This window comes from Cydia fagiglandana, chromosome 4, assembly GCF_963556715.1.
Source record: "Cydia fagiglandana chromosome 4, ilCydFagi1.1, whole genome shotgun sequence".
NCBI classification, from domain to species: domain Eukaryota; kingdom Metazoa; phylum Arthropoda; class Insecta; order Lepidoptera; family Tortricidae; genus Cydia; species Cydia fagiglandana.
Genome location: NC_085935.1, coordinates 1,369,876 through 1,382,497, shown reverse-complemented (window position 1 = coordinate 1,382,497; position 12,622 = coordinate 1,369,876). Strand labels below are relative to the sequence as shown.

Below are 12,622 nucleotides of genomic sequence, written 5' to 3'. Positions count from 1 at the left end.
AGTAGATTTACGTGCCTTAATTGTTCCTAAAAAATTTTAGCTTCTCGTCAGACCACAGACCAGGGTGGGGCAAGCTGCCCACTTGCCCCACCGTGCGTACGCCTATGTCGCCACCCATGACCTCTGGTAACCTACCCAGACGCGAGGTTGTCTAACTACTTACACTGTAGATGCGTGCGCCGGTCTGCACGCCGTCTGCACGCGCAGCACGTGCCAGCAGCACCGGCCAGCAGCAGCATCGCGCCGCTCGCCGCCGCCACCACCACCCATGATCTCTGGTAACCTACCCAGACGCGCGGTAGTCTAACTACTTACACTGTAGATGCGTGCACCGGTCTGCACACCGTCTGCACGCGCAGCACGCGCCAGCAGCGCCGGCCAGCAGCAGCATCGCGCCGCTCGCCGCCGCCACCACCACCCATGATCTCTGGTAACCTACCCAGACGCGAGGTGGTCTAACTACTTACACTGTAGATGCGTGCGCCGGTCTGCACGCCGTCTGCACGCGCAGCACGTGCCAGCAGCGCCGGCCAGCAGCAGCATCGCGCCGCTCGCCGCCGCCACCACCACCCATGATCTCTGGTAACCTACCCAGACGCGAGGTAGTCTAACTACTTACACTGTAGATGCGTGCGCCGGTCTGCACGCCGTCTGCACGCGCAGCACGCGCCAGCAGCGCCGGCCAGCAGCAGCATCGCGCCGCTCGCCGCCGCCACCACCACCCACGCGCCGCGTCCGCCGCTGCCGCCAATCTCTGTAAATTTTATCAATTTACATTAAATTCTTTAAACAACTTCTAGAACATAAGTAGGTTCTCAAATTTATCGAAAGCTTATATAAAACACGTCGGTGGTAAGCTGATACCGGAGCTTATGGACGCCTTAAACTATATATGTGGAATTTTTCATCAGAGCCATAGGCACATGATCCACAACATTACACGTCAAGTCTGCGCTCACGAAGAACATGTATTTAGGGTTCCGTACCCAAAGGGTAAAACGGGACCCTCTATTACTAAGACTTCGCTGTCCGTCCGTCCGTCCGTCCGTCCGTCCGTCCGTCCGTCCGTCCGTCCGTCCGTCCGTCTGTCACCAGGCTGTATCTCACGAACCGTGATAGCTAGACAGTTGAAATTTTCACAGATGATGTATTTCTGTTGCCGCTATAACAACAAATACTAAAAACAGAATAAAATAAAGATTTAAATGGGGCTCCCATACAACAAACGTGATTTTTGACCAAAGTTAAGCAACGTCGGGACGGGTCAGTACTTGGATGGGTGACCGTTTTTTTTTTGCTTTTTTTTGCATTATGGTACGGAACCCTTCGTGGGCGAGTCCGACTCGCACTTGCCCGGTTTTTTTTCACCACACCAGCTCGGAAAGGGTTACTTTGCACTTCAAAAACTGGATTCGATTTGGTTGATATTTTACATTTAATTTGCCTTCGTCGGGTTGGTGTGGTGAAAAATTTTGTGTTTCACTCGGAGGCAAATTTTGTTTAACCCTCGTGCTTTTAAACCCTCGCAACGCTTTAGATTTCTCGCTTAGATTTCTTGCTCGCTACGCTCGTGGTTCAATCATGGAATCTTTCGCTTGCTCGGGTATCAATATTAGCACGAGCTGTTAAACAACAGCATTGCCCCCTTCTAAAACAAATAACTATTTTCACATCTGAGCTCCTTACTAACGTGTTTACATCATTTCCTTTTTTCCCGGCCGAACAAAAAAAGTTGTTCACATGTGAACAATAATTTTCATATTTTCATGTTACACAAACCCTGTTATTTATTCAGTTACCTGGACATTGTGCAGCGGTGTTCACATCTGAACTCTTGCACCCGTGTTCACTCGTGAGCAATAGTTGTTCACTCGTGAACAAAAGCTGTTCAAATCGTACCAAACCCCACCATTAACTGACCTGGGCATAGTGCAGCGGTATTTTCATCAGACCCATCAGCACAATGGTCCACACCGTCGCATGTCAAGTCTGCGCTCACGCAGAATTTACTCTGTTCACATCTGAACTCCTTGCAACCGTGTTCTGGAACAATATATTTAATAATAGCTATAAGATCTTCTGACAGTTAATGGGGTTTGATGTGGGTGATTAGGCTGTGATCAATGTAATATGATAGGGATAATTAGTACGTTATTAGGATTAGGATTAATTAACATAGTTAAGTAGATCTTACTGTAACCAACAACCATGAACTGTATTTTGTCTGAAATAAGTAAATGATAAGTATACCTACACATTGATTTATTGATTAAATTAAACACTGTGTAAAAAACAACAGTAACATTATGTAAGGAAGAACATTACGCCTTTTGTTGTGAGCAGGGCTATAACCGCGAAAATCGAAGTTCGCAAATTGCGGGGATTTTTCTCTGTCACTCTAATTACGCCTTCATTGGAGTAAAAGAGAAAGATCCCCGCAATTTGCGAATTTCGGTTTTCGCGGTAGCCGCTCAGTGGTCTATCCTAAGTTTTCTTTATGATGGCCTAATTCGAAACATTTACTTTTTACTTGGCCAATATTGGTAAGGTATATTCGGGTAATTCCGATAAGTTCAAAATGTTAGGTAATTCCAAAAATGAACTCTAACATAATGGAATTACTTACGGATGATTTTTGTAATTACCTACCTGAATACACCTTACCTAATTTATCCCTTCCACTTTCGCTTCTATAATGCTGTCAAAGAGAAGGCATGAATACATTTGCATGTTTTCTTCACCTTTGGGTATACTACATACACTGGTTTGTTTCCGGTCACATATTGGGATACTCTCCTCCAATTGAGGGGGGATTTAAATCTTCTCTAGGCAGAGGTGTAGGGTTGGAGCCGGTATAGCTTTATGTGACGTTCATAAGCGCATTGTAATGTGCCTACTTGAATAAACTATTTTTATCTTATCTTATCTTATCTGTACTGGCCCACCACTCAACCAACTGAGCTATCGATGTTTTCTCAGTAGCAGCAATAATTCCATCATGTTCTTTTTTGTTCGACCGCTTAGTATAGAGTCTTAGTCCAGTGACTCCAGTGTATCAAAAATATTGGTTTGAATCTAGCACTAGGCGGTGATAATTTTTTAGTGTTCCGTACAAAACTTTGTTCACGGAACACTTATGGGATCTTCTTCTTCTTGGCGTTATCCCGGCATTTTGCCACGGCTCATGGGAGCCTGGGGTACGCTTGACAACTAATCCCATGATTTGACGTAGGCAGTAGTTTTTACGAAAGCGACTGCCATCTGACCTTCCAACCCAGAGGGGAAACTAGGCCTTATTGGGATTAGTCCGGTTTCCTCACGATGTTTTCCTTCACCGAAAAGCGACTGGCAAATATCAAACGATATTTCGTGCATAAGTTCCGAAAAACTAATTGGTACGAGCCGGAGTTTGAACCCGCGACCTCCGGATTGAAAGTCGCACGCTCTTACCGCTAGGCCACCAGCGCTTCACACTTATGGGATCACTTTTTTAATTTATTGTAAAAATTGTAATTCAATTATAATACGACTTTTCTAAGTCGGTACTAAAAACAATGTTCTAGTTAAACGTTACCTACTTTGTAATATCTAAAGACGTCTCTAAAGCCTATTTCACCACTTAAGCATCATTGCTATTCAAAACATTACCTAAACCTAAAACCAACCCTCAAAACTCAAGTGCTCATAATTTCTAAGCACCAGACATCTTTTGATCCACACAACACAATTGTTCCTCGTACATTGCGGCGTGCGTATGGAACGTCTGAGCGCCTACACGGCAAAGACGGCCATGTATACATTGTTTACTATTATATCCGTCGCTTTTATAAGCTCCGAAGTGTAGTTATAAAAGGAATTTCAACTTTGTGCGTATTGTAATAAAATTCAAATTTGTGTGAAGGTTATTTTAGATGGTTATCGTGATATTCGTAAACACAATGGTGTGTTATAATAAGCTTTGCTTGGAACAAATTCGCCGTACGTTAGACAATAAGCTTTGTTCGTTAGATTATTAATAAATTATTATGAACTATGAAAATCGTGGTAATGTTGCCGTGTATACTCGGTACATGTTTAATTTACCTAAAAGATATTTTGCCCTTACCACGAAATATTATTTCTACATTGTATGTTAGTATGTAAGTTGTGTAGGTCTAAATATATCTGCCTCTCTCTAAGAGCCACTTACAATATTCAGTAACTCGGGGTTAAACGGTTAAATCTGGAGTTACCATGGTTACCAGTAAAATTTAACACTGGATTAACGGTTAAACCGCTTAATCCCGGATTATAGGAATTGTATAATGTGGTTAGTTAGAACTGTACCACCCACTACATACACCACACAGAAACTACATACTCGTACATCTCAAACCCTACTCATACCTACTTCATAAAGTAAAACTTCTTCTTCCTCGCGTTGTCCCCGCATTTTGCCACGGCTCACATAGGAGCCTAGGGTCCGCTTGACAACTAATCCCATGATTTGACGTATATACGCACTAGTTTTTACGAAAGCGACTGCCATCTGACCTTCCAACTCAGAGGGGAAACTAGGCATTATTGGGATTAGTCCGGTTTCCTCACGATGTTTTCCTTCACCGAAAAGCGACTAGTAAATATCAAATGATATTTCGTACATAAGTTCCGAAAAACACATTGGTACGAGCCGGGGTTTGAACCCGCGACCTCCGGGTTGCAAGTCGCACGCTCTTACCGCTAGGCCACCAGCGCTTCGTACTTCATAAAGTAAAACGCGCGTGAAATTCGAAACTCCTCAGATCATGAACCCTTATAAAAGTTATAAACTAGCTGATAATGATTAATGAGCCATCCATTCAAAACATCCTACCTTATCCACAAACACCAGGGCTTACGACTTTTTCTCAAAAGCCCAAGTTTGCTACCAGTTACCCCATTAAGGTAAGGACTGCTATCATATACCAAGTATTACTACAAGAAACCAGTTTAAGTGAGATCCCTGGTTTGGTATAGTTGTTACTTATGGGGGTCACAATATTTCTGGTTACAACAGGAATAGCAAGAATGGATGCTGCGCTTTGTGCATACTTTAGTAGCCTTAGAATTGTCTCCATATTTTATATAAAAAGTCTTAAGCGCCTTGGAAATTGCACCATCATATGACTTTTTGTGAATTGTCTCCATATTGTATTACAAAGTTTTAAGCGCCTCGGCAACTGTACCAACATACGACTTTTTGTATGAAGTAAGTTAAAGTTCACACGAAAGTTCATAATAAGATCGGGGTGAGTAACTCTTTAGTTTTCGGTGCTATAAAGTGTAGTGAAAGAGCCATTTTGCTTTGTGGATATTTTTGACAGACTCGCTGACTTTACGTGGCTTAAATAAAGATTGTTCATGTAAGGGATGACTCTTGCTAGAACAGTCCGGGCTCGGGCCGGGGCGCCCAATACTTATTTTTCTATCACAGATGATAATGTGATTTTCGGTCTGGCCTAGTGGGTAGTGACCCTGCCTGCGAAGCCGATGGTCCTGGGTTCGAATTCCAGTAAGGGCATTTATTTTTATGATGATACAGATATTTGTTCCCGAGTCATGGGTGTTTTCTATGTATTTAAGTATTTGTATATTATATATATCGTTGTCTAAGTACCCACAACACAAGCCTTCTTGAGCTTACTGTGGGACTTAGTCAATCTGTGTAAGAATGTCCTATAATATTTATTTATTTATATACTACTTCAACAATTAATAATGTCAGGCGCCCCGGTCCGGGCCCGGACCGTGTCATCTTTATTTTCCCTCTCGCATTACAATCTGACGTTCTCAAGGTACCTACCATTTGTTATTATGTACTTAACACATTCTCATTTCATCATCTTTCCATCTTATGACACCCTGTTCTAATGCCTCAATCTCATGTCTTATTGGTACCCCATCATACTAAGGGTTTCACTATAAGTTGGCTTCTTCTTCTTCCACTGCGCGCAATAAAAAGCATGTGCTCTGTTTGAACCACGTTCGGAGATTTTGGAGCCATGAGTTATGAGTCTTCGTCATCTTTTCCCTTGCATCATTCCTTGTATAATGAGTTCATAAGTTGACTAGCCTTGTTAAATGTTAAACTTACCAAATATCCGAACATTATGCTTTTCTATAATCAACGCGAACAAAAAGTATTCCAATTCGTCCCAAAAGTTATAAAATTCAACACACCTAACATTCTTGGACAGAAACTTATGACAATGGGTACCCGGTGGCCAATTGTGTTTAAAAAATGTTAATCTGATTTTTTGGCGACCGGTCTGGCCTAGTGGATAGTGACCCTGCCTGTGAAGCCGATGGTCCTGAATTCGAATCCCGGTAAAGGTATTTATTTGTGTGATGAGTTTCTTCCTGAATCATGGGTAAGTGCTTGCGTTGTAAACGCTTCATAATGCGGCATCTGTGTAGTCTGTGAGCGGTACACGCTTAAAGGCCGACCAGAAATTGTAGAAATTAAAAAGTGGCAACATAGTAGTGTCGTCCCTTTAAATCAATCTAAGAAAACGGGACGACACTACGATATTGCCACATTTTAGTTTCTACAATTTCTTGTCGGTCTATAATCAATGTCGTATCGAAACCAGATGAATACCACATCAATTAACAAACCAGAATCGGCTCCTGGCTTTTTCCGCACGGTCGAGCGTATAATCTAATTTTATCTCAAAAGATGTTTGCGTCCGGAAATTCGTCATTACCGTGCCGAGATAAAACGCATATTGTAAAACCTCAATTTGTAAAGCTTGTGAGAGGCGTGCTTTATTTTATTATTTTTTATCAGGTTTCTGGTTTATGAAAGTGTGTATATGTATTATAATATTATGGTGCGTTTACATCAAAGACAATTTAGTATAGAGACGGATTATCAAAGTAATATTTGTAGCCACAGTAAATTTACTGCCATCTCTCAACACTTGATTAATTTATTTTATTTTATTATGTGTTGAAGTTTTTATACTCAGTCTATGTATTTCTATCTCTATGTTATGAATATAGCTCTATTTCTGTGCCCATTATTATTCTTAAACCGACACCTCCCTAAGAAAAACATTGCAATCCGCATACCGCAAAAAACAATATCAGTATAATTCGTATTTGTTACAGAAAAAACAGAAGGGTTGAAGAGGGTGAAATGTAGGAAAATATATCAAGTTTCACCAAGGGCAGTAAGGGGCGCCAGCATAAAGAAAGCATAGCAGAACCTAGACTTTACTGATGATTTCAATTTCCCTTATTGTAAACATGTTAAACCCAGGTTAACAAAAGATTAATTGAAACTAATTGCAATAGAGAATCGCAAATAGTTTTTGACATTTTCATAAGTGCTTGTTGCTAGGCCTACATGAATAAAGTATATTTGACTTTGAACTTTGAGCTATTCTAATTCGAGGCAATTTCCAGGCAATTAAAAACTTTTCAATTGCTTTTCAACTAACGCGAAAGAGTTCGGTTATTTTACACCGGAAATTTACTTTATGGTTTGGTATCAGGTTGTGATGTCAGTTCTGTGTTTAACCACTGACATCCTGGACGTTTCTGGACGTTTCGGGCCTTCGGCCCTACGCGGAGCTCGGCCTTTGGCCTTCGCATTGACACTTGTACTATTGTTCTGTGATAAAGCACTGACATCCTGGACATTTCGGGCCTTCGGCCCTATGCGATGCCTGGCCTTCGGCCTTCGCACTTAGACATTTATACTATTGTTCTGTATTAAAGCAGTAACATCCTGGACGCATCGGGCCTTCGGGCCTACGCGGAGCTCGGCCTTCGCATTTAGACACTTGTATTATTATTCTCTGTTAAAGCACTAATGTCCTGGACGCTTCGGGCCTTCGGCCCTACGCGGAGCTCGGCCTTCGGCCTTCGCATTTAGATATTTGTACTATTGTTCTGTGCTAAAGCACTGATGTCCTGGACGCTTCGGGCCTTCGGTTCTACGCGGAGCTCGGCCTTCTGCCTTCGCATTTAGGCACTTGTACTATTGTTCTGCGACAGATCTTGTTTCGTGCTGTAAGTTTTGCACTTATTTCTTAGATTAGTATATATTTTTGCATAATCTACATTTTAATACACTTGCTATCTGTTAGTGTATTAGGATTCACATAGTGGTCCCATTTAAAAACATTTAACACGTAAAATATTTACATAAAACTATTACGTATCATATTTGATACATTGCCAAGAACTCATAAAAGTACATGTGTATTATATTTAATACATTGCCAAGTTGTCGTCAAAATACCTGTAGATGATTTATTTTATTTTTAATTTTTTTATATTTGTGAGGGGTTGAAATATATGTTTTTAATACGTCATATTAGTCATCATAGTAATTAGTTAGTGAGCTTTGTTTTTTTTAAGTAATGGATGTTATTTAACAGTATATTAGGACGCCGTAGCCTTTTTGCTACGCCGTAGCACGTAGCACGGAAAAATACATGAATTGCAAAAAATGGCCCCAAAGTAAAAAAACTATATTTTTTTACTTTCACTTTATTTGTTTTTACTTTTCATATTTTACTCAATTTTTAGCTGACGACTTTTTTGCAACTTTACGGGATCAAATTTTCCGCTCATGTGATCAGGTATTCGTAGATATAATTCATTTTTACAGGTGCAATAGTCATCTGATGCTATAGATTGCGTTTAATTAGCAATAAATGTTAATTTCTGTTGCATTACATGTTTTATTTTTACTATAATCCACATTTTTCTTTTAAAAAGTAAGTAACTATTTTGTCGAGGGATTGGCATTGTATCAAATATGATACATATGATTTTCCGAAACTGGAAAATCCTGGATTTTTTTCCTTATTTTTTAATAGTCTAGTATGCTCAAAAGGTGACGAAAAACTAAAAAAATGTTTATATTTAAGATATTTTGAGTCTTGCCAAGATAAGGGTTTAGCACTGAATCTTGGACGCTTCGAGCCTTCCGCTCTACGCGGAGCTCCGCCTCCAGCCTTCGCATTAGCGGTCCACACTACGTTTCACGTCAGCCATAGCGGCTGTGTCCCTGATACAGCCTCTCTCAATTTTTTTAATTTTATCTAATAATCAGTATGGCGTGTTCATTATCTTTAAACAATTCAAGTTCAAGAGTACAGTCACCTGCAATAATATGTTACTCTTCGAAGGCCGCAAAAAAATGTGACACGCTCTTACGGCTCTATAAATAAGATCGTGTCAGATATCTTTGCGGCCTTCGAAGAGTAACATATTATTGCAGGTGACTGTACATAGTGTACCAGTACCGTGCCTATGCAATAAAAGATATAGAAATATGAAGTCAAATTACTGCTAATCATTCCTCTGTGCCGCAAAGAGCTCATTACAGCTGTAATAACAATTTAAACTGAATTGAAAACGTTTTTTTCGCCTCTCCTTATACCCCATTAAGGCATGAAAAGGTGTTAGAGGTTCGTTATGACAAAGAAAGGGGACAGGGGTTAAAAATGGAGGTCACATTTTAAGGGCCTCGAGACCTAAAATAAAATGGGCGTTTGAAGAAGATTGTTTCGTAACTGTACAATATTGTAGTATAATGTAAAATAGAAAGTCAGGCACTTTTGTTTGTAAACCTATTGAAATCGTCTACAGAATAAGTCCGTTCTAGATTTCTGATTCTAGTCTCCTTATTGATCCATATTGATCCATCATCAGCAACTAGAAAGATCCCCTAACTCCCTGAAAGCCTGGGTAGCCCCTTCTCTCATGGCTTCCCTCGCCTCGGTACTATAGAATCGTTCTCAGTACTATAGAATGCCAAAATCGGTATCAAAACTCAATTCAACACTTCCTTCCTTAACTGACGTGATGACAAACTTGAACCCATTGGCGTCGGTGCCCCAGTTGTCTGTGACATATTTTAGCGTCACAACACAAAGTTGTTGATATACAGGATGTTACTGATCGTGGGGCTTTAAATCCAGGGCTCGATTCTACTCCCTAAACTGAGCTACTTTTATTATGGCACCAACCCCGAAATCCCAATAATTTTTTACACTTTTTCATACATTTGGGTGATCAGATGTCGTCGTTTTCTATGGAAAAGCCAAAAAAAAATCCCCGATTTTAAGGTTGGTCCCATAGTAAAAGACACATACTGTAGAACAGCGCCTACATTCATTCCTTTGGCGTCGATATGAAAATTTCATTCCTTATTAGCGTCCTTAACTGACATGATGACAAGCTTGAATCCTGTGGCGTGGCGCCCCAGTTGTCAGTGACATATTTTAGCGTCACAAAGTTGCTGATATAGAACAGCGCTTATATTCATTCCTTTGACGTCGGTACCAAAATTGAATTCAATACTTACTAGGGTCCTTAACTGCCGTGATGACAAGCTTGAACCTATTGGCGTCGGTGCCCCAGTTGTCCGTGACGTAATTTAGCGTCACGAAGTTGCTGATGTAGAACACCACCTATATTCATTCCTTTGGCATCGGCATGAAAATTGAATTCAACACTTACTAGGGTCCTTAACTGTTGTGATGATAAGCTTGAACCCATTGGCGTCGGTGTCCCAGTTATCTATGACGTACTTTAGCGTCACAAAGTCACTGAGATAGAACAGCGCCTACATTCATTCCTTTGGTATCGGTATGAAAATTGAATTCAACACTTACTAGGGTCCTTAACTGCCGTGATGACCAGCTTGAACCCATTGGCGTCGGTGCCCCAGTTGTCCGTGACGTATTTTAGCGTCACGAAGTTGCTTCTAGTGAACAACACTGATACTTGCTGCTTCGTGTTGCGGCATGACAAGTCGGCCTGAAAACAAAATAGTATTTTTTAATCACAATTATTAATATATACGTCATATGGACTATGAAGGGACAATGGCCCGCGACCCTCAGATATGAGAGAACGACAGATGTCATAATAATGTCAATCGATTTGATTCATTATGTATGGCCTGGTTGACATGTATATATTATATTCAGTGACTAATTGAATACAGCATTTTTCAATTTGAAGGGTACGATTTCGGGTACAACGCAATACAATTTTGAGACAATTGGCATTATTAGGTTATAATTTATATAAAGATGACATCTATTATCGTACCTTTGCAGTTTGAAAAATACTATACAAACAAGAGAAGGTTCTACCTAGATACAAGAAAATCCGTAGATATTCTAACAATTTTAAAAAATATTATTAAAATATTTAAATCAGAAATGTCTTAAGTTTTATTGATTGATAGACTAATTGCGATTACGATTAAGGTTGGCAGTGTCAAGCACTGATACTTTTTAGTTCATTATTTAAGTTAATTAAATATATCAAAGAAATGTATTTAGTCTAATTTTACGATTTCCAAAACATCCCATATTCTCTACCATAATTATCATAGTATAGAGTCGTGTATCATTTTCTTATATTTTTTATTTCATTATAATTTTAAAACACATATAAACCATACCACAAATACCATAATTTCTAACTATTCTAACATAATGTAGCAACAGCGATCAGACTGGCGAATAAATCTACACCATTCTCCCCAATCCACCACGTACCGAAGAATAAGTACTAAAAATCCTCCATTTTAAAACCAACTTCCAAACAAAATGACCAAACACCCACCGTTTTGCTGCTTACATACGCCTTTTTACCACGGATTGGATGGACAGTTTAGTAACGAAAGATCGTAAAGGACAAGATTTTTAAATGAAGTTAGGTCGTTTTATAAAAGTAGTTAGGTCCAGGCGCTGGCCATATTTCTTCCATCGACGGCTTACTGAGCGATGGCCGTATTATATGGCTGTCATATTGGGAGAGATCGCGTCGACGTGATGGTTTAGGCGATGGCGATACATCAGAGACGTTGTTTAGTCGTGTTTGTGGATCAGAACTTGATTTAGGCTAGCCTTTTAACGAATTGATAGACACACCGCGTAAGCTGAAAACGTCGGTTTAGATCCGGCCTCGGCCACAGAAGTTGGTCATATTTTATTAAGTAAATAATATGACAACTATTTCAAGTTATAATTTGATTTAGATATATAATTTTATCTTCTGAGATAGTTAAAGCATCTACAGTGGAATTGCTTTTCCTTAACAAGAAGTTACCACAAACCACATATTTATCATAATATATTATGCATAATTTCAGTATGCGTCGTTCAGCCAACGCGAATGGCTCTTGCTAAAGCTCTTAGTTATAAAACAAAACAAATGTCAAACAAATTTTAGGTCTAAAACGTGTTTTAAGATATTGCATAGATCATAATATATGTTAATGTATTTGTATACTAAGAAGTATTTAACTTGAGCATACTTTATTAACGCCATTAAGAAAGTTCCGGCCCCACGTTGGGCGCCATTAATGCATTTTGTACCAATAAATTAGTTTGAATGTCCACAGCCCACTGCCGAACTTGGCACCTTTTCAGATTCGTTTGGGAGTACACTGTAAGTAAGATTCGCCTTTTTTGACAAAAACACACACTTACGTTTTTGTCAAAATGGTAAAATCACTCTGAAATTGTACTTTTTAATGGTATTTTAGAACCTACGAGCTTTTCTTCTCATCTTAGCGTCTTCTAGTGAAGCCAGGGGTTCGCATTGGCAACCTAATCCCACTAGT

The 12,622-nt window shown here is 39.9% G+C and overlaps 1 protein-coding gene across 1 annotated transcript in view; it reads right to left on the bottom strand.

Moving 5' to 3' along the window:
- Positions 1-12,622, bottom strand: part of LOC134663453 (uncharacterized) — a 116,405-nt gene that overhangs the window by 4,493 nt on the left and 99,290 nt on the right. Inside the window, exons 3-5 of the mRNA XM_063519823.1 lie at positions 10,656-10,800; positions 1,921-2,043; positions 620-754 (exon numbers count right to left, since the gene is read on the bottom strand). Of these exons, the coding sequence (XP_063375893.1) occupies positions 620-754; positions 1,921-2,043; positions 10,656-10,800 (403 nt within the window). The remainder of the gene's footprint in view (positions 1-619; positions 755-1,920; positions 2,044-10,655; positions 10,801-12,622) is intronic.